Consider the following 27,350-nt stretch of genomic DNA (forward strand, 5'->3'; position numbering starts at 1 on the left):
ATATGCCAGAGAGACTCTGAAGAGACTCTTAAGTGGTCAATTGAGAAGAGTAGTTCCCATTTATCAACTCAAATATTATGCTCCTCCTCTGAATCATTTGTACAGCAGCATAATGATGTCCAGAAAGCTTAACAGAGGCCAAAACACAAGTTGATTTGGATTATTTGAACTGCTTTCCTGTTAGTGCAGTGCCTCAAGGGTCATATGTTATATATACAATGTCACACAAGAAATCTCATGTGGTCATTTCCTCTATTTCTATACTACTACATATGAACCTGCAACTAGGGTCTCTGCCAGGGCTGATCTTCCTGTTCCCTAAAGGTGTGCTCTGTTTTCAGGGGCCCTGCCTGGTCCCTTAGTACTGCTTCTGCCATGCCGTGACTTATTTTATTTTATTTTTCTTCTGAAATTAACAAGTACCAAATAAGTATTTCCATAAAATATTATTATAAAAAGAGAATTGTAGACAAAGCTGTGATTTTTCTATTATCTATATCTTACTTTTCTTTGTAAAATATGTAACAAAATTCAACATGTACCTTTCAAAGCTTGTCTTGCTTGTTTGTGTTTCCCTATGTTCTCTTCTGTGCATTAAAAAAAAGCTTCAATGACCTATTTTCCTTTCTTTCCTTTCTCTTTTTTTGGCAACTCTATCACTATACTTTTATTCCCTCCCCCCTACAAAATCGAAAAAAGGAAAAGAATAAAAATCCCTTGCAACAAATATGCATATTCAAGCAAAACTAATTCCTACATTGCCTATGTCCAAAAATGAACCTTGTTCTCTATATTGATTCCTCTCTCAGGAAATGGATTATTGCTTCATCACTGGTCCTTTGGAATTGAGACCAGTCATTACATTGCTTAGAATTCTTAAGTCTTTCAAAATTGTTTTTCCTTACAATTCTCTTTTTATCATGTAAATCATTCTCTTATTTCTATTCGCTTTACTTTATCAGTTCATATAAGTCTTCCCAGGTATTTGTCCTTCATTTGGGACTTAACCTGTTCCAAACCTCTGAGAATGCTGGTACCAAAGTATCTGGGCCAGATATTCATAATCCTTAGGTAACTAAAAATGATGGTTCTTTTGGCCAGTGCCCATGGATCATTAGGAAGGAATAGCCTGGATACCCACTTGTTTTTTAAATCCTCAAATTTTTATTGATGTTTTTTCTTTTTTTAAAATATCATCATTTTCCAACGAGTCCCTGTTCCCAAATAGAACAAATATAAAAAAATGAGATCAAGAAAAACAAATTAATACAATAGCTATGTCTGAAATTGTATGTCACATTCTGTGCCTCTACCAGCTCTCTGCTGAGTGATAGGAGGCATTCATATTCCTTATTATCACTCCTCTGAGGGCACAGCTGGATGCTGACCAGCTAATTTTCACAGCCATGATTACTTAGAAATTCTGAAAATTTTTCCAGTTCATTTTGAAATTCCAAAAAATCGACATCAGATATTTCTGGCCACTTGAGGATGAAGGTATCTGTGCTTAAAGCATAGCTGTAGCTGTTAAAACAAGAAGAATGAGGAAAAGAAGAGATTAAGTTTCTTCATCTTGTCCAATGGGAGAGACTCGTGCATTGCAGAACTGAAGTCTTGCTTGTGTCTAGATAGACTTGGAGGTTGAGACTTGAGGTCTAAAACCTGTTTTAATGCCAGCTCTGTCTCACATCCTAAGTCCCACATAGAGAGGTTAGAGGTAGGACAAGGTCCTTGCCATGGGCTGGGGGATTCTCCAAACTCTGCACCTAACAAGCAAGACCACCCCTGCAGCTTACCTATCTCTCGTCTTCCACAGATCAGATGACTGGCCCATGATTAAATATGTCTCATTGACTTTCAGCCCGAGGGCATGGAAGCACATTATGTGGGAGATAAATTTTTTGTTTTTGTTGAGAACTCCTAAGTCTGTACCTGTAGGGTAGAGAAATGAGGAAGGTTTCTTAGCTTCTGTAAGGAAGTTTAAGAATGTCAGAATTAGTCAGGTTAAGAGCTGAAGAAGTGGATGAACCTTCTTCTGAGAAGGGAGCTTGCAACTGGAGGAACAGAGGCTGAGGAAAGAGAATCTACAACCCCTCAATACCATACAGGCAATCAAGTCTGGGAGGAGGAAGAGGGAAAAGCATCAGATTTTGGAGGAAGAAAAGCTTGATCTTTTACTTAACATCACTGAGACGACGCCAAACTTTATGACTCTTTTTTCTTTGACTGCAAACTTCAATAAACTTCAGTGGCCCTCTAGTGTTTGAAGAATAAAATTGAGAATCTTTTACTTAGCTTTTAAAGTTCTTCCTAATCTGGCTCTTTCACATCATTTTGGTTTTCTTATACCTTGCTCCTGTCCATAGAATCTGCTCCAGTCTGCCTCTTGGTTGTTCCTTTCCCAAGACATCCCATCTTCTAAATTTGAGCTTTGCACTAGCTGTTCCCCATGCCTGGAACTCTCTTCCTCTACTTCTCTACCCTTTAGTATTCCTGATTTCCTTCAAGTCTTCTTTTTTTTCCCTGAGGCAATTGAGGTTAAGTGACTTGCCCAGGGTCACACAGCTAGGAAGCTGAGACCAGATTTGAACCCAGGCCCTCCTGATTTCAGGGCTGGTGCTCTATCCACTGTACCAATAGCTGCCCCTTCCTTCAAGTCTTAACTAAGGACTCCCCTTCTGCAAGAAGTCTTGTCTAGTCCTTCTTACTCTTAATGCTTTTCCTCTACAATCACCCTCAATTTAACCTGTTTATAGCTTGTTTGGAAATGGTTGTTTGTGTGTCTCTCCCCTCCATGAGATTTGGAATTCCATGATAGTAGGGAATGCTTATTTCCTTTTTTTTTTTTTTTTTTTTTTTTAATCTCCCCAACATTTAGTACAGTACTTGGCACGTAGAAGGTGCTTAATATTTGTTCACTGAGCAAAATTAAGGGATGGGGTGAGGTAATCTGTAAAGTCCCTCCAGCTATACATTCCATGATTCTAAAATGAAGAGGGGTTAATGGCACTTTGGATGTGGGTGAAATAAAAGTGTCATGGATGTGATTCATCTGCCTGTTGCAGATAAACAGTTCCCCTTCCTACTGGACGAATTTCATCATTGTTTCTGAAGGTGCAGTTAGCCCAGCCTGTTTCCCTCTGAACAGTTTTTCCTCTGCCCTCCCTAGACCTGTGCAACTGGATACAGTGCACTCACCACTTTTGATGACTTCCAGGATTTTCATAGTGTAGTAGACATAGGTGTCAATCTGCTCCAGTTCTGTCAAGTGGGTCTTATAAACTGATTGGAAAATGAGGTCATTTAGCTCCGATGTGTAGGAACCCACTCCCAGCTCTCTCCCACCCTTATCCCACGTGGGTTCATGGATTCAGTTGAGCCTTATTTATCAAAGGTGTCCATCTCTGAGGACATAAGAACCTTGGGCCCCACTGTAAGCTATGGGAGGGACTTTGGCACTCACCAAAATCAACACTTGGCTGACAAGCTGTGATCTGGAGTTCCTTCTGGTTGATATTATTGTAGCTACTGGTTAGAGATGGACACTTTTCTGGATTTATTAGAGAGAATGGAGCCCAAAGAAAGAAAAGCAGACAGATAGGTGGAAGGACAGAGAATTGGGCAGATGGATGGATAGAGTAATGTCAGCTTCAATCAAAAGCTTCCAGACTCTTTCACTCCTTTGCCCCAACAATTCTTTAGTCCCCTTGTCCATAAAAAAATGAACATTGAAACCCCTCCAACTTTGTCATTCTCTGTCTTCCCTGACTTCTTCAGTAATAATAGCTTTTTAAAACATAGCATTTTAAAATTTGAAAAACACTTTAAAATGCCCTCATTTTATTCTTAAAGGAATAATGGTAAATAGGTGTTATTATTGTTTGAATTTTATAGATGAGGAGTCTGAGACAGACAGAAAAGGGGAAAGGGGAGGGAATGGAATGGAAGGGAAGGGAAGGGAAAGAAAAGGGAAAGGGAGATTAAAAAAAGGGAAAGAAAGGGAAGAAAATGAAGGGAAGGGGAGGGAAGCTACCAAGTGTCTGAGGCTTGAGATTTGAACTCAGATCTTTCTGGCTGCATGTTCAATCATCTAACTACTGTGCCTCCAAATTAATGTCTCCCAGATTCCTTCCCAGCATTATGGTTTATAGAGCCCTTTAAAGATTGCAAAGTTGGCCTGTCTCTGATTCCATGTATCCCTGCAATAAATTGTGCCTAAGAGAGAGCATTTCCCAAAGTTAATTCTTATGCTCTTTTTAACTTTTTAAAAAAAAATTTCCCCTAAAGTTAATTCTTTTATCTCAAGAGGCCCCTATGGAAGTAGGGCATCTTAGATTGACCAGAGTAGAAACAGCTCTTCCTGCCTATCCAGCTCTTCTCCATGCCCCATGCCCCAGATGGGCCAGAGCCCCAGCTCACCTTCAGCACACCGGCACACATCTTTATGGCAGATCCTTCTCATAAGCACAGCATCTCCCGGCACATTGTAGAAGACCCTGCATCTCTCCTCTGACATTCCCCCATGGATTAGACAAGAAACAAGGGGCTTAAAATCAAGGAACCTGCAGGGTCCTGCAGCCTTCCTAGTATCAAAGACCTCTACTGGCTTGAATTGATTTGAGTGATAGCAGGCAGAATGATGGAACAGATCATTTGTGGTGCTTTGCACCATAATCCAAACCCCCTGAGTTTCCTGCACCAGCTTCTGGTGTCCGGAAAATATCTAAGTCCTTCAGTTTCTCCCCCTTTCCAGTGTGCATTCCTAGCCTTCTCATTCCAAAGGGGCTTTGCCTTTGAGTGATTCCTTGATCTCCATTCTGTAGCCTGTGACATTCCTGCTCCTCATGCCTCAGGGATAGAGACTGTAGCTCCGTCCTGAGCTCCTAGAATTCTCAGGTCCTACTTAAATACTATCTGAAGGATCAGGGGATATGCTATGCTTCCTTTGACTCTGCCCCTTCCAGATGTTTCCTTCTTAGCTCTCCTCTGGATACTTTTACAGCCTTCTAGATCTGGCTCATCTCCTTTTCCCCTATTCTTGAAGTCTCAGCCATCAATTCCATTCACTTTGATCCCTACTCACCAGGCTCATAGTAGTTGATGATGGTGACAGGAGCAGCTTGCAAGAGTTCTGTATTAAGTAGTCGGTGAATGCGGAAACTAAGCACAGTGTTCATTTGGTTGGAGAGCTGAGAGAGAGGGCAGACAGGGTGCTGTCCAGGGACTGACTATGGCACACGTTCCCCCATGGGAAGTGCTGACCATGGGACATAATGACCGTGAAGAACTCTGATTGCAAGGATACTACTTTGAGGTACACTGACTATAGAGATGCTAATCAGGGAAATTGAACACTGAAATTATTTATGGTAAGGGATCGGTAGACCCAGAGATGTTAATCATGAAGCATTTGGGGAAGAAGACCTACCTGGGAAGGGGTGGACTCCATAAATCTGTGTCTAGGACCAAAAGGCCGCCTGATGCTCTAGCTAAAGAAATAACCATTGCTCTCACATATTCTAATATGTCAGTGGGCACAGGTTACAGAAAGATGTATATCTGTGTGGCAACTCACTGGGTGCTCCAGGGTATGGGTCAGAGGTAGTTGCATGTGTCAGCTCCCCATACACCAATGGGGAAGCTAGAGAAGAGGGACATTTGGGGTGTCTGTTCTTGAGTGTCTTCCCTCTGAGATTACTCCTAATTTATTACTTATATATCTTGTTTGTACATAGGTGTGTTTGTTTTTTATATATTATCTCCCCTCATTATATTGTGAGCTCCTTGAAAGCAGCGACTGTTGTTTATCCTCCTGTCCCCAGCACTTTTGACTTAATATTGTGCCAAGAATACATTTAATAAATGCTGCTTGACTGATTTTACCTTTTAATGGTCATGAACCAGAGGAAGCTATGTATTAACGGACATAAGTCTGAGAAAATTGGGTAACTGAGTATTTGTTTCCTGTGTGTGCTAATGAGTCATATATTGGAGTCATATGTTGGGGCAGCTCCTGAATATCTTAATGAGTGTGGTCCAAAGATTATTGTATTTTGAAGGTCAGTTCCTTAATGTGCTGTCAGAATGCCTGGAAGTACATCCCTATGTCTGGGGCTGATTTCCCAGGTGACCTGGACAGGTCTGGTCTCACCTTTTCCAGATAGAGAATGACAGAGCTGTTACTAGAGCTGGTCTTGGTCTCATACTGGAAAGCATACATCTCAATGTTGCTTGTGAGCTGAAATAGAGGGATGGGGACATCCAAGACTTGTAATATCTAGGATTCAGGAACATTGGGTACTAACATGACAGACCTCTTGGATATCACAAATAAGAGACGGGGATTTGGAGCACATCAGAAGTTTAGAATGTTGATGATTTGGAAACCATGGGTGATTTGGCAGGACAGGGATACTTAGTACTGGAAACTTAGGGGTACCAGGAGCTCAGGGCCTCAGAAACATTAGGAATTTGAGAGATTGGAAACTTGGGATTAGGAGATATTGAGGGTGTTAAGGATTTAGATGCTGGGAACTCAAAGACTTGAGGGACTCAGGAATGTTGGAGTTCTAAGCCCTAAAGGAAATGGCATCAATGCCCATCAAGATTGAGGGGAAGTACCTATTTACTTGTAAGACTTGGGAAACTTGAGGCCCAATTCCCTACATCTGAACAGAGATGCCCTCTTTGGAAGTGTTATTGTTCAGTGGGAATGGGTCCAAGAGAGATAAGACAGGAGCCCCAGGGTCCAGGTTTGGTCGTGCCACTGAGTTACTACTATGTGACATTGGGCAAATGATACTCATTCTCTTAGATTTCTTTTTCTGTAGAATTGGGACTATGTACTACTTGGCTTGTTGTTTCCCTCTTTGGCAACTACTAGGAAATACCAGGAGAGCAAAACTTTAGGCACAAACCCTTCTGGAGGGTGTAAAGAAATAATGGGGACAATTTCTGATTAGTCACCATCTGTAGCTATCATTCCAAATACAACTAAGGACCCTGCCTTTCCTTTCTCTGAATCACCTGCTTTAAGTCACCCTCATCAGGATAGAAACCAGTCAACAGCGACACTTCCAGGATGGTCATTGTGGCATCTTGGGGCCCCATGTACCTGAAGGTAGAGTGCTACCTTAGTGAAGCAGGGGGCTCAGGCAGGTAGGGGGTATCCAGGGGGATGGGGCTTTGATGTCCGAAGGGATTCCTGCCGAGTCTGAGGACCTGATACTGTAGAACGACCATCCACAGACAGGCCACGTGGCATCACAGGGTATAATAGTTAAGTTACCAGCTTACATGGTCTATAAGATTCGGAGCTACAGGGCCTCCAGTGCCAAGGGACTTGAGCACTATGGTGGGACAGGATAGATCCTGTCCTGAGGGACAGGAAATCAGGGTATCTCACAGAAGTAGATAGAAATGGGAGTACCTTGCCTCAATCCTCAAATGATAGGTCTCTTCTTCTCTTCTCTCTGTGGAAATACCCATAAAAGAAAGCCTGGGGAGGAGAAGAGACTCCAGGGGTATTTCTGTGCTCACCCTTAGAACCAGTGAGGGAGACTTTCAGATATGTTGATACTTTCTGCAAGAAAATGTTGGCAGTCTGCTCCCCTCAGGGATGGGGTGGGGGAGAATATCAGGCTTATCAAGGACACGGGGATGGCTCCCTCCTTCAGGAAGGCCCCGGAAGTGTTAGTGAAGGGGGCTCACCATCAGGATGCAGGGTTACGTTCAGATGATAAGGGTGGCAAGAGCTCTTTTGGCTGTCTGGAAGCTTGTGGTAAATGGTCAAGACCTGGACCAAGGAGAAAATGAAAGAGGGGAGAATGAGAGGGGTCAGGGCATCCAGTTCAATAATCAGTCTTCCCATTGCATAGGTCTTTTCTCCAGGGCAGGGCAAGGGTAGGGAGGGAAGAATATTTCTACTTCTCTTTCTAGGATTGCAGTGGAGATTTCCCTATGAAAATGACCGGCCCCACCTACCTACCCATGCACTGATTGGCAAGGGAAGGGAGCTCCTGGAGACAGGGAAAGGCTGATAACTGGGGAAAGAAAGTCAGAAGGGCTTCAGGCATGCAAGTGAGTGGGAATAAAACCCTCCTTAGGTTTTCCCTGGATGAGGCTAGGTGACAATTGTCTATGAAGGAGACAGATTTCTTGGGACTCAGGCCAGGAGGGATGGGGGACTCCTGAGGAGCAAGAACATCCTAGCTTGTCTTCCCATACAACATCTTGACCTGGAGCCCAGGGGAAGAAAATTCAGACTCACAGAGAGGGTACCTTTCCCAGTACCACTAGCTTTGATGATGAGGTCATCCTGTGCCAAGAACTGAGGGCAAAATAATAGAATGCCAGAGTTTTGGAGAAACTTTAGAAGCAATCTCGCCCACAGTTCCCTTAGGTTAGACCTCGCTAGTCCCCCAGTTGCAGGGACAGGGAGGGCCTGGCAGCCTGAGCTGGCTCTCATGCTGGGCCATACCTTGTGAGAGCGGAGCTGGTAGGCACTAGTCTGGTCAATGGTCCACTTCACAGTGAATGACCGCGTGGGGACAGCGATCTGGACCTGGATGTCTGAGTTACCACCAGCGGGGATGGCCTGTCGGTACCTGGTCAGGGCCTCGAGGGCCACCACTGTGGTCTGTGCAGAAAAGAAAGGCGCAATTGTTTCCTGTGGCCCTGCCAGCTGCGCCCAATGGGGCCCTCCACCTTAGTCACCTGGGTGCTGTGGAAGCCACCACCGAGCTCCCGTCGCTCAATGAGCCACTTGCTGATGGCGTGTGTGTCTCCATGCCGACCAAGCTGCAGCTTCTGCAGGAGAGCGTAAGCTGTGGCCTCCACCGTGTAGAGCGATTGCTTGTCATTTTTCACCTGCCAGTGACTCTTATCTAAGAAAGAGGCTTAACTGGTTACCCAGCCTCTGGGCCAGCTTGAGAACCAGGGAGTCAGAGACTCGGGCGAGGGATTCGAATCCTGTTCCTGACGCTTACTATCTGGACAAGAGAGCTGACTGCTGTTGTCTACTGTTCCTGTTAAGTTGTAATCTGGGGCAGAATCTTAGTGAGAATGTCATCCTTTAAGAGATGGAGGAAGTAACCAAGGAAACTGCTCCTATAGATTGGATTCCGACCAACAGGAAGAAAGTTGTTGCTGAATAGAAAAAATAAGAGCCTGGCATGGGGGAGGACAGAGAAGGGGGAGACAGGTGGCTGATGTGATGGACAGAAGAAAGGAAGCAAGACGTGTACCTCGATTATTTGTAGAGTAGACTCTAAAGGGTTCAGAGAAAGGATATAGGTTTAATCCAGTTGGCTTAATATTTTGCAGGAGAAATTATCCCAAGAGGCATGAGAAGCTCTTAGGGCGAAATTCTCAAAATATATGTAAATATAAGAAGGAAAAAGGGAAGCTGGCCAAAGAGATCAACTCAATAATAGCTTGGAGCATCACATTATCTTGATAGAGGTAGGGGGTAACATGCAGCCGTTATCCTATAAGATGCCCAGACTCACCTGGTGATGCGAAATCATCCAGACGGTCATCAGCCCGGGGACTGTCCGCAAGGGCCAGGGCATAAGAGGCAATGGCCACACTGAACACTGTTTTCAGACTTGGTAGCTGCTGCTCAAGGAAGGTAGCAGCCCTCTGGATACTGGCACTCACGTTCTATGAGGCACAGTGGTCAGAAGAGCCTGATAAACCAGCACTGCTCCCAGCGCTGGTACCTCCCAGTGGGCCAGACCCATGCCTCCCAATGGGGCCGGTCCTGATGCCTCCCTTCGGGACCAGCCCCAGTGCTTCCCAATGGGGCCAGTCTTCCCTGATACCTCCCAATGGGCCAGCCCCAGTGCCTCCCAGTGTGTCAGTCTTGATGCTTCCCAATGGGGCCAACCTCCCATCAGAGCCAGGACCCTGCCACCAAGGGCACAAAAAAGACCAGACTTCTATGTCTCCCCCAGACTCTCCTGTGTTTCCCTGTGTCTGTGACAGTGCTTCCTACCAGGTCCTCAGAGGTACACAGAATCTTGCCTTCCATCAGGGCAATCAGCACCAGAGCTGTCAGAGAAACTTTGGCCTCTGAACCCCAATAACCACCCTGCAGATGTGGGAGGAACCACAACAGCTGGAGATCATTGGGCTCAGTTTGGGACCCCTCCTTTTCTAGGAAGGCTTCCCAAATTGTTGGTGTGATCTCCCTAAGTCAAATTGGGCAATGGAAAGAAAGGAAAAAACCCAGACCATGTTCCCTTAGAAGATTAGGGTCTGATTGGAGACATGGCATTGGGTTCCTAAGTTTCACATTCAGAGTCACAGAATAGTTTAGGGCTTTCATTTTACAGATGGGGAAACTGAGGCCAGAGAAGCGAAGGGACTTGCTCATTATCATACAGCAAATTGGTAGCTAGACTCTAAGCCTTCTCTCAGGCGTCATTCTTTGTGCCATTTCTGAGTCCTAAGAGTGCTAAATTTCAAGTGAGAGGATTTGAGTTTGAATTTCTGCTCCTTGACTTTCAGCCCATGGGTCCTTGGGCAAGTCACTGCATCTGAGTATCATTATATGAGAAATAAGGGAGTTGGACTGTCAGCTACACCACCAAATCTCCTGGGATCCCTGATGACCATGAGCTCCAAGGGCCCAAGGACCTCTTCCAGCCCACAGGAGAGGGCTCCCCATCTCTTCCCTGACCCCAGCGTTGCTTAGGGCTTGCCCTATTTTCCTGTGTATAACTTGATTTGTATTTTCTCATATATTGATTCCTCCCATTGGACTATAAGCTCCTCGAGGGCAGGGATTCTTTTGTATCTTGGCACAGTGGCACATAGCAGGCCCTTAATAAATATTTATTGCATTGGATTGAATTGAATTGAACGGTAACAGTGTCCAAAACTGACTTTCAAGACTCTGGGGAAGGGGGCCTGGCTAAGTTTAAGAGGAAAGGAGGATGCCTTAATGGGCTAGAGAAGCTGTCATTTCTGTATCCTCTTTTAACTACTCTCTTGCTCCTTTGTGAAAAGGAGCCAGAGTGCTTACCTGCATGGACTTTACAATCACTGGGGCTTTTTCCTGGAAGCTCCCATCCTCTTCTTGTCTCTGGGTAATGAGCCATTTGGCACTGCTGCACAGAATATCTAGGTCTATTTTATTCTTGGTCATTGACTTGAAGGCCATAGCAAAAACTCTGAATACATAGCTGGTGAGCCTGCAGAATAGAGAAGACACAGATGCTAGATGGCCATAGAGTACACAGGAAATATGGGACAGGAGTTTTGTCCCTTTAGCTTTCCTCTGAGGTTAGGGTCTACTTCTCTTCCCCCCACCCCCCAAGGTGAATGAGCTCCAGCAGTATATTAATTAATATTTCTAATTGTCATATTCCATCCCACTTTGAACTTTCCAGGAAAGATATTATTGTCCTCATTTTACAGATGGGCAAACTGAGGCTTCATACAATGAGTTAACCCAACAAATTTGGCAGTGGAACCCGTATCTACTTTTTCCCAGACTTGGTCTCTTATGCTAGTTGTGGGGCAGCAGCATCCACAGACACAAGTGGATATATTACTCCTGGATCTTCTAGTGTTGATCTCACCTATAATACACCAAGTTTTTACACTTTGGGGATGAGAAAAGGGGATTCCTGCCCTGCCCCCAGAAAAATATGCTTTTCTGGTTCCCTGACCAAGCACCCAGATATGGTTAGATGGCCTTGATTCAGCACTGGGGGCAATTCTAGGACCCAGCAGGGTAAGATAAGGATATTGCAGTATTTCAAGAATGGGTTGTGTGTGAAATGATGGGGGAGAACCTTGGCCTGGGGCAGTGACAGCAGCTTCCTCACCATGTGCTCCCAGGGCTTTCCTGGTGGATGTGATAGGTACCCTCTGAATTCCGGTGAGTCAGCATCCGAACATAACCTGTTGGGAAGATGGCAGAGGGTCAGCCTCAGGTACTGAACCCCAGTGAAACCCCAGGGGTATCAGTGTCCAAGTGCAACGGAACTGGGAGACTCAGCATCTCTGAATGTAACTGAACACTGTGGCCGGGGATGGAGCTTCAATACCTGCAGCCTGATAGAATGTGGAGGAAGGTGTCAGAGACTGACTGTAACTTAGGACAGTATCAGTGTTTAAGTGAATCTCAGATGTTCACCACACCCAAAGGAAACGTGGGGAAGGGGTCAGTGTCTGAATGTAACTTCTCATTGTGTTGTGTAATTTGGGGCATGTTCCATCCTAGCAGGAGTAGGGTGTCACACCTGACAAAAGGCATATTACAAGGTACATCTGGAAGAGTTTCATTGTCTGAGTGTCAATTGATTATTCTGGTTTCTTTTTGAGGGGTAATTGGGGTTAAGTGACTTGCCCAGGGTCACACAGCTAGGAAATGGTAAGTAAGTGTCTGGGGCCACATATGAGTCAGGTCCTCCTGACTCCAGGACCTGTGCTCTGTCCATTGCACCATTTAGCTGCTCTGTCTGGCTGTAAATTGGGAAGAATAGACATTGATATGTAATTTGTGATTGGGAGTCAGTATTCCTTTTTTGCTGGATATATCTTGTACATACAATTTTGTGTATGCTGCCTTCTTCATTAAAACATAAACTCCCAGAAGCAGGAGAACATTGTTCAAGTAATAGTACCATTATATAATGATCAGCAAGGATTGATTTAACTCTTCTTAGAAGTTTGATGATCCAGGATAATCCCCAAAGACCCATGATGGAAAATGTTATCCCAATCCGGGAGTGTAGAATTTGAATGCAGATCAAAGCAAACTGTTTTCAATTTTGGGGGTGATTTTTCCCTTTTGTTCTGTTGTTGTTTTTTTTAACAACATGATTAATATGGAAATATGTTTAATAGGATTGCACATGTAAAACCTATATTAGATTGTTTGCTATCTTGGGGGAGAGGAAGAAGAAGAGAGAAAATTTGGAACTCAAAATCTTACAAAAATATCTTTATATGTAATTGGGGGAAAAGTAAAATACTACTTAAAGAAATGAATATAGGCTCCTTGAGAGCATGACTTGAGCATTTTAATCCTTGTCAACTGACAAAAAAATTCAGTCAGATGATAACTCTGTGTGTGTATGTGTGTGTGTGCGTGTGTGTGCGTGTGTGTGAGCACAAGTGGCTGTGTGTGAATGTTCAATTTTAACCTGGGGAAATGGTCAGTGTCTGGGTGCAGAGGGAGGAGGACCATCAGTATGTAAGTGAGGAAATGCCATGCCCTGGGAATACTCTTCCAAGGCAGAAATTCTGATATAACTTGGGCACTTTGGAGCTGATATTTGTGGGTTAGAATGGGAATGGCCAGGGGAAACACATACCCACGTTGGGAAGAGCTAACAGTCTCCTCCACTTCACACAGACACTTACCAGAAACAATGTTGTCTATCACCTCATTTCTTCGCTCCACTCCAACTTGACCCCATTGCCCCGTGGCATCCAAGTATTGGGTCAGAATGACCAGAGGGGCCAAAGAGCTCAGGGTCTGCTCAGGGCAGCCTGTTGGCACTTTTAGCAGCTTGTGCAATTCCGATGGTTTCAGGGCTCCAAGGATGGGCTCACCAAGAATATCTCCTGGAAAGAAAGAGAGATGAGAGGCCATCATTCTGAGAGCAGCCCATGTACGTTTTATCCTCCATGGGCTAAGGAAAGGATAGGCCCCCCCTGCAGCCCAGCAGTCTCATTTCCATGGGGATGAACTTGCTCTCATTACCTTGTACACTGACAAACACTTCTGCATTTGTGCCAGGCACCATGTTTTCAAAGACGCTTCTCTTCACACTTTCCTGCTGGGTAAGACCTAGGTAAAAATGAATTTCCCATAGTTTCCTAGTTCCAGGAACCCTTCAAGATGTTCCTGGAGAATGAAGTCAAGGTATGCAAAAAGATTAACCTGCCAATTCCAATGGACTTGGATGGAAAGAGCCATCTGCATCCAGAGAGAAATCTATGGAGATTGAATGTGAATCACAGCATAGAATTTTCACCTTTTTGTTGTTGTTTGCTTTTTTTTAAAATCATTTTTTATCCTTTTGATCTAATTTTTTTTGCACAGTATGGTATATGTGGAAATATGTTTAGATGAATTGCACATGTGTAACCTATATTGGATTACTTGCTATCTAGGGGAGATGAGAAGTGGAAAAGGAGAGAAAAAATTTGGAGCACAAGATTTTGCAAGGATGAATGTTGAAAATGATTTTTTTATGTATTGCATATATTTGAAAAATAAAAAGCTATTTTTTTTGTTATAGCTTTTTATTTACAGTATATATGCATGGGTAATTTTTCAGCATTGACAATTGCAAACCTTTTGTTCCAATTTTCCCCTCCTTCCCCCTCCCCCAGATGGCATAGACCAATATATGTTAAATATGTTAGAGTATATATACAATATATGTATACATATCCATACAGTTATTTTGCTGCACAAGAAGAATCGGACTTTGAAATAATGTACAATTAACCTGTGAAGGAAATTTAAAAAAATTAAAAATGCAGGCGGACAAAAATAGAGGGATTGGGAATTCTATTAGTGGTTCACACTCATTTCCCAGAGTTCTTTCGCTATGTGTAGCTGGTTCTATTCATTACTGCACAATTGGAACTGATTTGGTTCATCTCATTGTTGAAGAGAGTAATGTCCATCAGAACTGATCATCATACAGTATTGTTGTTGAAGTATATAATGATTTCCTTGTCCTGCTCATTTCACTCAGCATCAATTCATGTAGGTCTCTCCAGGCCTTTCTGAAATCATCCTGCTGGTCATTTCTTACAGAACAATAATATTCCATAACATTCATACACCACAACTTATTCAGCCATTCTCCAATTGATGGGCATCCACTCAGTTTCCATTTTCCAGCCACTACAAAGAGGGCTGCCACAAACATTTTGGCACATGTGGATCCCTTTTCCTTCTTTAAAATCTCTTTGGGATATAAGCCCAGTAGTAACACTACTGGATCAAAAGGTATGCACAGTTTGATAAGCTATTATTATTTAAAAAAAGACTGAACTGCGACAGAGGCAATTGGAGCTGGTGGAACTTAGCCTCATGGACTGGCTAGATTATTTCAGGAGCAAGGCTTCTGGTTTCCTCCCCAGTGCTCCAACTTGGTGGCTTTCAGAGCTCCAGGAACACCCCCACGCCTGTGCCCTGTGCTTCCCTATCCCTCTGAGACCAGTGTTCTCACAAACCTTTGGGGTCCAACAGCAGGCTATAAGAGAGTCTCTCTATTTGTCCTTCTGCCTGTAGTCAAAAGAATTTCAAAATGAAAGAGGGAACTTAGAGATCATGATCATGTAGTCCAATCCCTCTACCCATTTTAGAGTTGGGCGAGGTTAAGACCAAAAAGGTAAAGGGACCTGGCATGGTATAGTGATTATTTGTTGGATATAGAGTTGGATGAACTGAATTTGAATCCCTAGTACTACCATTTACTACTTGTGTGATCTCAAGCAAGTCATTTACTTCCTCTTGGTCTCATTTTCCTGATCATAATGTTAATAATAATAATATTTACATTGCTCTTGCAACATGCTTTACATATATATATATATGTATATATATATATATGTATGTATGTATGTTATTGTATTTGATCCTTATAGCAATCCTGACAGGGAGGTGCTATGATAATCTTCATATTATAGATAAGGGAACTGAGGCTAAGAAATATTAAATGACGCTCCCAGAGTCACACAACCAGCTAGTAAGTTTCAAGGTACAATTTGAACTCAGTTCCAGTACTCTTATCCAGTACTCTCTTGACTATGTCATGTTTCCTCCTATCGGAAAACAAGATTCCTTCCAAGTTGGGAAGTGGGGAAATAGGAGTTATTCTGAGGGTATAAATCTTACGAGGGCCAAAGATCAGCTGTAAAACCTCCCCATGAAGATTATCAAAGTGACCCAAGCAAGAAAGGACTTTGGGATACTTAAGACAACATCTACGGTGATATGCAGGGCCAGCAGCCACACTACAATAAATATCTCTTGTCTTTCCCTAATGCCCCATCTTCCTATCTGGTCTCAACCTTAAGAGATTTAGTTACCTTAACAAAGAGTGTTTTCTTCACTTGGTCCCAGACACCAAATCCCTCCACTTTGACTTCCACATCAACTTTGCCCTGCTCTACAGGAAGCACAACGAAGTATACCACCTTGGAGGAGGCAGGAGGCACGGAGACTCTCTGGAAGAAGGACTGGATCTTGCTGGACTTACTACACAGTGCCTTCTTGAAGGGAAATTCTACACGAACCTGGGTTGGAAAGGAATAAGGACAGAGACTATCATCACAACCAAGGGGACCCTGATAGCTGTTCATGGGGAGCCACCTAATAATTTCATTTCCTCAACAGGAGAATGAGGGAGAATCTGGAACTTTTCCTCACATCTCAGCCTAATAGGGACTAGAAAGAGAGAGAGGGACAGCCCATGTAAAAGCAACATAGCAAACAGGTCCTAGATTCATAGAATTTTAGCAATGGAAGGCACATCTAGACTTTCAAACTACTCATTTTTACAGATCAATCAATTCATCAACAAGCATTTATTAGGCGCCTGCCACATGCCAGGGACTATTGGGAACTGGGGTTACAAGGATGGAAATGAAACAGTTTCTAACCTCAAGGAGCTTACATTCTTTTAAAAAAGAGACAACAGTTACACATATAAATATATACAAAATATCAGTAAAGTAAATACGAAGGGATTGGAAAGGGAGGCACTGTCAGCCAGGAGGATCAGGAAATGATTTGTGTAGGAGATGGCATTTGAATTAACCCTTGAAAGAAATTAGAGATTGTAAGAGGCAGAGGAGGGGAAGCAGTGGAGATTGTAAGAGGCAGAGGAGGGGAAGCAGGGGAGATTGTAAGAGGCAGAGGAGGGGAAGCAGGGGAGATTGTAAGAGGCAGAGGAGGGGAAGCTGTGGCTTCCAGACTTGGAGGACATCCTGGGTAAAGGAGATGGTTGGGGTATCTATCATGTGTGAGGAATAACAAGGACAGTTTGGCTGTACCAGAGTCCATGGAAGGGAGTAATGTGAAATAAGTCCAGAAAGGTAGGTTGGGGCCAGATCATCAAGAAACTTAAATGATACAGAGAGGAGTTTGTAGTTTTTCTTTTGAAATCAGATCTTCCAGATTCTAAACCTAGCGCTCTACCCAATGAGACACTTAGCTACGACTTTATTGATAGAGAGAAATGGAAATCCATGATGTGACCTAGTTTTCTACTATTCTGGTTGTTAATTGTCTCCCATGAACCCAGAGAACTGGGTGCTTTCTCAGCATTCCCCTGTACTTTGGGGACCAGGCCAAGCACATCCCATGGGGTTGATCTAGAAATGTCTGGCTGATTGATGGTCAGTGCGTGAGAATGCAGGCTCATTGTAAAGAGAGCTCCTGACGATGTCCCAGCCGACTCATGGCCTGTTCACTGCTCATGGATCCCACAGAGCTCACTCATGTCCCTCACATATGTACCCCTCGCGGTCCATTTAGAACTTTCTCCTGTCTCACTCAGGATTCCCTTATGGCTCAAAGCTCCCACTGACTCCTCACCCGGGCAGTTCTTTTCAGGTAGCTATGCAGCACGGCTTGGATTTGGACCTGCTCATTCCTGACCACAGAGAAGGGCAGCTTCAGGTCCACAAAGAAAGGCTTCCTGACCACCAGCTCTAGGGGCTCTGAGATGCAAACACCTGACACAAGGAAAGACAGAGGAAGGGTAGAAGTTGATGCAAAGGGAGATTTGGGACTGTTGGAACAAGTAGGTCTTGCACTGCTTACGTGCTGGGCCATAACCTGGGGCTGACAATCACTGGGCCTTAGGATGTGGGGCAGGGAAGACTCACCTTTGCCCTTCCGGAGGCTCACAGCCATGATTTGCCAAGTGGTGATGGAATCAGGCAGGGTCACAGGGATGATCATAGATGCAAATCTAGAGGGTGAGGTGGGGGTGGGGACATTTCGATTTTAACCAGTCGCCACTGCATTAAGCCAGTCAACTGTTCAAGGACTGTTGTTACTGTCTTGGGGTTAAAGTCTGGCACAATCCCTATTGTGGAGTTACAGTTGCTCTCCTACAACCAAACCCCATAGCTTTACCCTTGTATTTCAGTTGTATCATTGCTTTTTTTTTTTTTTTTTTTTGCTCAGGCCCAGTCACCGTTTTGTATTAATAGTTGTTATTGCTGAGGTCACACACTCTCTCTGGTTTTGGTCCTAAGACACTGGTGGAAGGAATCCTAGGGAGCCTCAGTCTTACCTCGAACCCCGGGCAGGGTCCTTTGGCAAATTGACCTTTCTCCAGAGCCAAGTCTCAGGGAAGACTGTGCGTACTGGCAAGTCATCTTCCAGGAACCACAAGTCTAGGTCCTCATCTTCTTCAGCTGCGGGACACGTGTGTGGGGTGCCTGCCCCCTGGCTCACCCTCTCCTTCCTCCTCCTCCTTGTCCCCAACCTTACCAGTCCCCAGCAGCAGCCTCTCCGCCTGGGCCTCCTGATCCAGCCTCGTCCCATGGTGACAGCACTGTAGAAAGGCGGCCTTGCAAGCAGGGCCGTGGCGTACCCAGGGCACCCGGTCCTCGCATGAGAGTCCGATAGGCCCCTCCCGAAAGCCAGCCTCACAGCAGCGTCGCTCCAGCTGGACCCTGAATTCATTCACTGCATGAGGAGGGAATTGAGGGAAGGTCCTGAGCTCACATGGACCAAGAACACAGAAGCTCTTCTTTTCTGTTCACCAGTCTTTGCCTTCACTCTTTCTCAAATAGTTCTTCAAAGTTTAGGGGTTCAGGTTTGGAAATGAGAGGTTTAGTACTTGGGATACCAAGATTTGGGGTTCATGGATTTAAGGAGCAGCCACCACAAAAATATGATACTAACCTTTTTGTCTTTTTTTTTCCAGAATCTTCAGGGACCTGCTTTTGCGTGAGGAGGAGGAGGAGGAGGAACTCTGGGGGCATTGCCAGTCTAGAAGGTGAGGAAGATGAGTGGTGCATCAGGACATCTGGTCATTTCAAATTGCACTTCCTATCCCCAAGAATGAGTGCCGCTCACTGGCTGGGGATGGGTAGCTAGATTTTTCCTTTGCCCCTAAGCTATGTTCCTACCCCCATTATGGCCAAAGACCCCGTTAGCGGTGAAACTCCCTTTCCAGCTCTTTCTCCTAACTCCCTCCATATAGTCTCCTTCATAGCTACCTTCCTGATCACCTTGAATCAGAAAAATTTTAGCCACTACCTAGCATCATTGTATTTTATAGCTGGGGAAACTGAGCCTCAGACTGGAGAAAGGGACTTTTCCAAGTTGACCATGGCAGATTCAAGATTTGAATCCAGATTCTATTTTTCTATATCTAGTGTTCTTTATACTATATCACTTGACTCCCTGGCAGGCCCTCTCCCCTTGGCATCCCGAGGTCTCTCTCTCCCACCTTCACTAGCCACTGTGTTTATCCCAGCACTGGTTGTGAGGTCCAGACCAGCGTCCGTAAAAACCCCCAGGTTGTCTCTCCCACTTCCTGCAGTGCAGCCAATGTCTCGAGTCTCCACCACATCCCAAATCTGTGGACCATCAAGGAAGAACATAAGCCGGGTTGTCCCAAACTAAGCTCAGTAGCAATTGGATCTGGACTTCCTTGGATGGCCTCACCTTCTTCTGGGAAATCTTGTGCTTGCTGTTTAGGGCATAGACGGCTTTGTCCACGGCAACCAGACCCACCAGGGCATGAGGGTCACCAGTCAGCAGTAGGTTCACCGAGCCACTGGGTTCATATACCCCATCATCAGTTGAGTCCTTCAGGCCTACCTGAAGCTGAATGGGCATGGGTAGGTAAGGGGAAGTTGAGGCACAGAAAGGTGGGGGAATGGGGTCCCCCAGCTTCTTCCCTGGGTCTGTGTGGGATTTAGCTGTTCTTACTTCTTCTCCCCAGTTTTCTCAGCCCAGTTTCCTTACCAGCACCCAGTGCTCCCCCTGAGAACTTGCTCTTAAAGACTCCTAACTGCTGTAATCTATCTCACTGCTCTCTGCCCCTCTGATCCCACTATCTTCAGTCTCATCTCCTCCCAGAAGCCTTTTTTTATCACTCCAATCCAGATTGATCTTTTCTATCTCTGCCCTCGTGGGTTTTATGGCTTGGACCCTACATTAGAATCCCAGGAAGAACAGAGAAGGCACTGGAGACAGGGACAGTGGGGGACAAGTGTGGAAGAGGGAAAGGTGGTCATGGGCTCACAGTGCCCATGCATGTGTCCTTCACATCGATCCAGATGGAGTCGGCCACGAGCTCCGGACTGGAGCCTGGGAGGATGTAATAGGCCAGGATACGGAAGGATGGCAATAGTTCTGGGCTCACAGGGATCATGGAAGATGTTACAATGCCCCCTGCTCTCCTGGGCTCGATCTGGACATGTGTGATCTGCCCTTTGCTCAGTAACTTAGCAAAGAGGAGAAAAGGAAGGGGAAGCACAATGATGAACAACTCTGGAAGGGCTGGCGGACCTGAAAGTCAGGTACCGCATCCCTCTCTAAGGTCCCCCTCCTCATCCCTGAGCACGCCCCAGAGTGCTTGGGACCCCCTCTCCTCACCAAGATGGTGAAGTGTGTGATTCTCTCTTTGATGTCCTGATTCTTGTGTCTTGTATTGAGGCTTAATTGAAGGCTTTTTCCAACCTCAGTTTCCAGAGTGTTGACCTCAATGTGTAGGAAGTTTCCAGAGTTTTCCTGAGTCTTATAGGCCTGGATTATCAGCTCTGCAGAGGCCTGTTCCTGGGGCTGAAGAAGCTCATGCTTTGTTTCCACCTAGGGAGAGGTGGGGATTAGATCTGGGAATGAAGTCACCCCTTCCAGCAGCAGCCCTTTCCCAGGTTCTATGTTCCTTCCGGGTTTCCTTATTCTTTCCACTCCATCTTTCATTAACCCCAGGGGACTGGGTTTGTGTCCTTACTCGAATGGACAGTCTCTCCAAATTGGTTGCAGTGTTAAGGGTCAAGGAACCAAACCCTTCAGCTGAAGTTTGGACCCTGTTGCCTTCACATTGCACAGGAACTTCAGATGCTGGAGACCCATCAGGATGGGTGACTGAGACCTGGGAATAGGGTTGGTGGGGGAAGGACATATACTGTTATTCAGTCCTAATATCAGGTAGTATCTGGGGTCATTTCTGTCTAGGAGGTGGGAGAATTTCATGTCTTTGTGCTGGTGGACAGTCTGTTCTGGGAGGAAATGAGTATCCTAGAAAAGACGGGTTTCTATCCTAGGAATGGGGGAAGGGTCTGGAATGTGGGGGAGTGTCTTTGTTCTTGGGGAAGGAGCCTCTGTCTTGGGAGGTGGGGAGGAAGGTAAGAAAGGGTGGTCACATCTGAACCTTTGGTGACTTCTCACCCCAAAGTGGAAGGGCATTCCAGGCTTGAAATAATGAGGTGTTCTGGTGAATCTGATATTATAGGGACTCTGGACTATCTTCACCCCTGAGTGCTCAGCCTGGACCATTTCACCTGCTGTGTAAATAAAGAAGCCTTTGAGGAGAGCAGGCCTCAGAAGACTTGGTAACTTCTGATCTGTCCCCCCCTCAACTTGTGGAGAGGATTTTAAGCCTTTTGACCCATTTTACAGATGAGAAAAATGAGATTCTAAAAAAAAATGAATTATTTGTTGTGCCCAAAGAAGTCCCCTCCTCATTCCCTTCCTCCCTTTTCTTCTTCCAACCCAGTTTATAACAACAAGAAGAGGTGCAATAGTGGAGAAAGTAAGAGGGTCACCCACCATTAGAGAATACAGTAACATTGACAAAAATTGAAACCCCCAGGAGATCGTTGAGATCCTGGAACTGTGTGGTCAGGGTGTCCTTGCTGAGGGAAGCATGTCCCTGGCCTTCAGAAATCTGAAAATCTCAGGAAAAAAGAGAAGAAAAACTGAGAAGGGAACGGGGAGCCTCAGAAGATGGTGGGGATTAGAGGGGAACAATGCTGACCTTTACTCTCTGCAGTGAGTCCTGGATGGTGATCCAACTAGAGTCCAGTTTTATCCCAAAAATGGCCACGGCATGTCCATCGACAGGCTTGTTGAAAACATATCTAGAGACCCAGAGAAAATTGCCTTGCTGGTTCTGAAGTACCTTCACACAACCTCACAGAGCTACCCAAGACCCTAGTTCTCACTTTTCCCAAATGCTTCAGAAGCCAAATACATGAGATTTCCCCCAGTTTTCTTTACAGAAGAGGCGGGTTCCAGACCCAAGTGCCTCTCTATCTCCCTTTCTGACCCTTCATACTTCCTTAATCCATGTGAGGCATTTCTCTGCCTCTGCACATGAGGGATGGCAGCGCTCACCTGGCCTTGATATCAATCCCCAAAGTCATGTCATTAAGGTAGAAGAAGGTCTTATTGGGAAACAACTGGACCTCAAAGGATGGGAGCACTAAGCAAGGAGAAAGTTTGGAGTTGATGAAGAGGTAGGCTTGAAAGGAGAAGAGAACCTGGAGCCTGGAGTCCAGAGCCCCAGGCCAGAAACCCAGAATCCCAGTTCTCCAAATCCAACAGCTAGAACTCCAGAATCCTAGACCACTTGTTCAACGTTGGTAGTATGACCCAAGGTTGCTTACCATATTCTTTCACGTCGAAGGACACGCTGTATGGATTCTGGGGCCCACTCTGATAACGGGCCTCAATAGTCCATGTTCCAAAACTGAAGCAGGAAGTCACAGTTTAGAACCAATGGTAAGTCAACCCCCTCCTCCAGACTTCCCTCCCTCTGGTCCCGCTTTGGGAAAGCCTGGTGTAGATGGGAGAAGGGAGAGGAAGGGAAGGAGGAAGAGAAGCAAGAGGAAGGGGAAAAGGAGAGGTGTCAGAGGGAGGAGATTTTGGGGTAGGGAGCAGAGAAGGGGATACCTGACCAATTCAGGGAGATGGAAGGAACCCACAAAGAAACCACTCTCCTCCCCTAGGTTCTGGTTGATGACAGAGATGCCTTGAGGATTCTGGGGGGGGGGGAAGAGGAGAGTCAGGAGATACTGAAGCCCATCCCCCACTCCTAGGACACATTTCCCAGGGTCTCCCTAGCTCTGTTGAGTTGCTTAGGACCCAGTTCTCAAAACCCAACCTTTATGTTGATGGTGAATGGCCTCAACACTGGATCTAATCCATGGTTCACTGTGAACACCCTGTATCGAACTGGGAGAGAAACAAAGATATATTGTTGTCCAGAGCCCAGATATCTTGACCCTAGAAATCAGAGCCAAGAAATCCTAGACAGTGAAGAAAACCAGAGCCTGAAGGTTCTGGGCATGAATTGAGAGCCCCAGCCCTTAAGCAGTCTGGAGCCCAGAGATTTTGGATGATGGAGAGAGAAATGCCAGAAGCTATGAGTCAGCCTTCCCTCCTCTTTCCCTCTCAGGCATTGGGACCCACTCAATTGCTCAGGGGTATAGATGGTCTTATCCGTCTGGATGAAGATGTAGCCAGCATGTGGAGCAACCAGGATGGTTTTCATCAGAGAGAAGTTCTTGGAGGAGGCTTTGAGGACCACGTACTGCTTCCCCGGACGTGGAGGAAAGACTACTCTTTCAGGGATCTGGGAAAAACACGCCTCCAACTCAGTACCTTTCCTTCAAACCTGCTCTTCCCACTGACTTCCTTGGTTCTGTCTGGGGCACTTCCATTTATCCAATATCCTATGTTCTTAACTTCAGGCTTATCTTTTGCTTCTTCCCTTTCTTTCTCTCAACTCTAAGATCCAATCAGTTACCAAGTCCTGCTCTTCTCATTCTGCTAACATCACTCACAAATGTTTCTGCTTCTCCCATTTTGTCACCCCCACACATTAGAAAATGTAAGTGATGTAAAAACAAATGTTAATTGGATTTTCTTAAATGAAGGGGATAGAAGATGACCTTTCTTTAAGATTCCTTTGTGGTCCCTTCAGATTCTAGCTCTGATTGGGTCCATATGTAGCATATTTGCAGAGGGCAACTGTATGAGGAAATGTCTAATTTTTCTTTCAGACTTCAGTCTCTTTGATTTATGCATTCCTTATTAAAATTGAGTATTTTATATTTTTATTAATAGCTACATACATATCCGTGCTTCTTATGCATGAAGGTAGTCATGGCAATCCTCTGCTAAAAAATTTCCCTGTTGTCTTTCAAATAAAGTTCCAACTCTTCTGCCTGACATCTCCTTCCTGGCCAGTCTTGGAAAGTCAGAAGTCATATAGTCCAGTCCCTTGCCTCTGGACTTTAAAGCTTCCAAGAACCATGGACGAGAGTCCATGATTCAAACCTCACTTTTAGGAAATTCCTTTTAGGGTCTGACCAAACCAACTTTCATCCCGAGACCAGGTATTCCAGAGCTGCCTCGAAGTGAAGGGGCATTGGAGGATCTGTCATGGGGTCTCTACCAAACCCAGCTTCACAACGCGGCATGCCACACTACACCACGTACCGTCACAGGAGCCAAGGCCATATAGTTGTTTTCTAGGTTGAGTGAGAGTGATAGGTTATACAGCAACTTCCTCTCTAGGGGAAAGTCCCAAATGTTGAGAAACACTTCAAGAGTCTCGACCAGAGGCTGCTCAGGGTCCGGATGCACCTGAAGCATAATGTTTTCTGGGCTCCCCACCCATAGAACTCGAGGGGCCACTAGGATGTACCTGTACCAGGAGATACACAACGGGCAACAAGCTGAGGGGAGCCCGGGGCAAAAGGCTGTCCAGGGGACACAGAGTGGAAAAGGCCAAGAATATCACATGGACTTATGCAGAGGGAAAAACACCAGGGATTATGCTAAAAAATGCCAAGGAGAACCCTTCCAGGAGCTAGACCTACAGAAGAAAACCCTCTAAGAAAACCTAAATAGAAATCATAGGATCTCAGAGCTAGAAGGTTCTTAACTGGGAGGTATATAGAGGGAAAGAAACACAATGATGGGAATACACCAACATGTAGAAGGAATCGATCACGAGAAGAGAAATACTCTGAAGGAGATATTTGATAGAAAAAGAGACAGATGGGGCCAGAGGGAGATACATCCCATCCCCTCCCCTACTCACAGAGGCTCTCCATGGGCAAAAGGGAGACCCAGAAGGAGAAGCAGTTGTGACAGACCCAGGATCTCCATGGCAGAGACTAGCAAGGTAACGGTGGAAGAAGTGGGCTGATATATCTGGGGCAGCTGCTCTCTGGTTATTTGTTTTGGCTTTACCTTTAGACCAAGTTAATTACCAACTGAACTGAGAAGGCTTCCCATAAATCTCATGGGATAGTGGGCTGCTTCCTTCAGTCCCAGCCCCAGTAGCAGCCCTGTTCCCAGGTCCTCCCCTATCAGCTGATTCTAGCTCCCAAGATGATTTTCTTGGGTCTGGAAAGGGCTAGATTATGGCTCCCTTCCCCCTAAGAAGAATTTCCCCTATCCCATTGAAGGGGAAGGGCCTTTCTAGTGGCCAAGACTCAAAGGCCAATGTACAATGTCCAGCTCAGGCAACTGTTAGCCACTCACTGTCCCTTTTCTGTCCTGTGTAAAGTAACAGAAACTTCCTGGAACCATGAGACGAAGAGTTAGAATTACCCTTAGACATTATTTAATGAACTGCTTCACTTTATAGGTAGGGAAAATTGAGGCCCAAAGGGAAGATCTCTTACATTAGATAATACAGATAGAGGACTGTAAGAATTAAAGTAATATAAGGGGCCTCAAAGAACATATGATCCAACCTCCTGAAGGCTCTAAGAGATGAAATTCATTTGCCTGTAGTTACACAGGGAGAAACAGGAAGAGATGAGAAGCAAAATCAAATACTTCCTGGCTATCATTCAGTAATTACCCTATACCCCATGAAAAAAAAAACACAAAAAACCAAAAACAAACAAACAAACAAAAAAACCCTACAGATTTTCTGGGAGTGCTTCTATATGAAGATTTTATAGTCCTTTCAGTCCCACTTCGCAGACCTAGGCAAAAGCACCTTTCCTACAGTCATACAGGAACGTCTTTCTCTCCCTCCCTCTTTATTATTATTATTCTGCTCTCTTTGTCTTCTGCCTCTTTCTCTGAGCTCTCTTGATCCTGGAAAATTATAGTCCTCTCTGTCTTCTTGCTGATTCCTGTATTTTATAAAACCATGTGAAATTAAATAGAACAAGTAAAGAGAAGCTTAGCTTTAGTCAAGAAGACTTGACTGTCTGTTCTCAGATATTAACTGTGTGATCCTGCATCCTTATCCTTCCTATACCTCAGTTTCTCCATCCATACAATGAGAGTGTTAGAGGTCCCTCAACTCCATCTTCTTAGACCCTGGGAGACCAATTTCTATTTTAATTTTTAGCCACCCTACCTAAAGCTTCCATCATCACCACATCTCTTCCTATCTTTGAAACCTATGGTCTTTCTTTTGTTTTTTAAAAATTATTTTTTAAAATTCTAAAACTAAACACCAAATAAAATGTGCATTTCCATATATAAAGAAGAGAAAGGGGTTTGTGCATAGAACTGTGAGTTCCCATACCACTTGCTTTTCCTTTTAAATATATAATAAATCCAAAGTTAACTTTCAAAAACTGTCCTACTTGTCTTCGTTTCCTTCTGTTCTATTTTGCATTTGAAAAAAACCTTCAAAATGCCTATTTTCCCCTTTCTGTTCTTTTTTGACAAGTGTCTATTTTTATCAACATCCTTTTCCCTGTTAATTGTCATTGATGTTTTTCATTCATTTCTGTCCTGTCCAACTCTTTATGATCCCTTTTTAGAGTTCTCTTGACAAAAATATTGGAGTACTTTGCCATGTCTTTCTCTAGCCCATTTTACAGATGAGGAACAGCATTAAGTGATTTGCCCAGGATTACACAGCTAATAAGTATATGAGGCCAGATTTGAACTCAGGAAGAGAAGCCTTCCTGACTCCAGGCTTGGCATTGTATCTACTGCACCACTTAGCTGCCCCATAGCTGACAACTCTGTCTTCCATTAGAAAAAAGAAAAAATCCTTGTAACAAGAATGAGTAGTTAAGCTAAACAAATTGCCACATGGGCTATGTCTGAAAACATATGTCTCTGAAAAACATATGAAAATAAATGCCTGAAAACATACATCTCATTCCTGACTTGGGTCCATCACCTTTTTGGCAGGGAAACACTTTTCTAATATCCTTCCCCAGTAGCAATATCTACCTGCACAGCCCCGACACACTCCTGAGAGAACCCAATGCCCTCATCCTCAAGGCCTTGTCTCCTTTTCTGAGCTATAGCTTTCACACTTCTCACCAGCCAGATGAACAACTCACACATCTCACTGGCTTCAGCCAAATCCCTTTCTCCTTGTCTCTCTCCAAGAGCCTAT

At 44.7% G+C, this 27,350-nt stretch overlaps 1 protein-coding gene across 1 annotated transcript; it reads right to left on the reverse strand.

The window, feature by feature from the left end:
• Positions 1 to 1,144: 1,144 nt before the first annotated feature.
• LOC141546677 (venom factor-like) lies at positions 1,145 to 26,361 on the reverse strand. Its single transcript, XM_074274646.1, has 42 exons — positions 26,349 to 26,361; positions 25,068 to 25,143; positions 24,461 to 24,668; positions 23,429 to 23,591; positions 23,121 to 23,191; positions 22,910 to 22,998; positions 22,624 to 22,706; positions 22,352 to 22,439; positions 21,993 to 22,095; positions 21,785 to 21,902; positions 21,404 to 21,519; positions 20,967 to 21,107; positions 20,609 to 20,821; positions 20,256 to 20,456; positions 19,673 to 19,834; positions 19,455 to 19,584; positions 18,905 to 18,991; positions 18,488 to 18,685; positions 18,288 to 18,411; positions 17,875 to 17,960; positions 17,582 to 17,721; positions 16,072 to 16,278; positions 15,214 to 15,265; positions 13,724 to 13,810; positions 13,381 to 13,584; positions 11,838 to 11,913; positions 11,030 to 11,198; positions 9,998 to 10,093; positions 9,510 to 9,663; positions 8,716 to 8,885; positions 8,480 to 8,638; positions 8,270 to 8,329; positions 7,711 to 7,795; positions 7,430 to 7,472; positions 7,027 to 7,114; positions 6,152 to 6,238; positions 5,084 to 5,189; positions 4,420 to 4,509; positions 3,464 to 3,550; positions 3,199 to 3,282; positions 1,797 to 1,932; positions 1,145 to 1,524 (listed from the first exon to the last, which is right to left on the reverse strand). Exons 1-42 carry the CDS (start codon positions 26,359 to 26,361, stop codon positions 1,392 to 1,394), a joined length of 4,983 nt encoding a protein of 1,660 aa, XP_074130747.1. The 3' UTR covers positions 1,145 to 1,391.
• Positions 26,362 to 27,350: the final 989 nt, after the last annotated feature.

This window comes from Sminthopsis crassicaudata, chromosome 1 (genome assembly GCF_048593235.1).
Source record: "Sminthopsis crassicaudata isolate SCR6 chromosome 1, ASM4859323v1, whole genome shotgun sequence".
In the NCBI taxonomy this organism is placed as follows: Eukaryota; Metazoa; Chordata; class Mammalia; order Dasyuromorphia; family Dasyuridae; genus Sminthopsis; species Sminthopsis crassicaudata.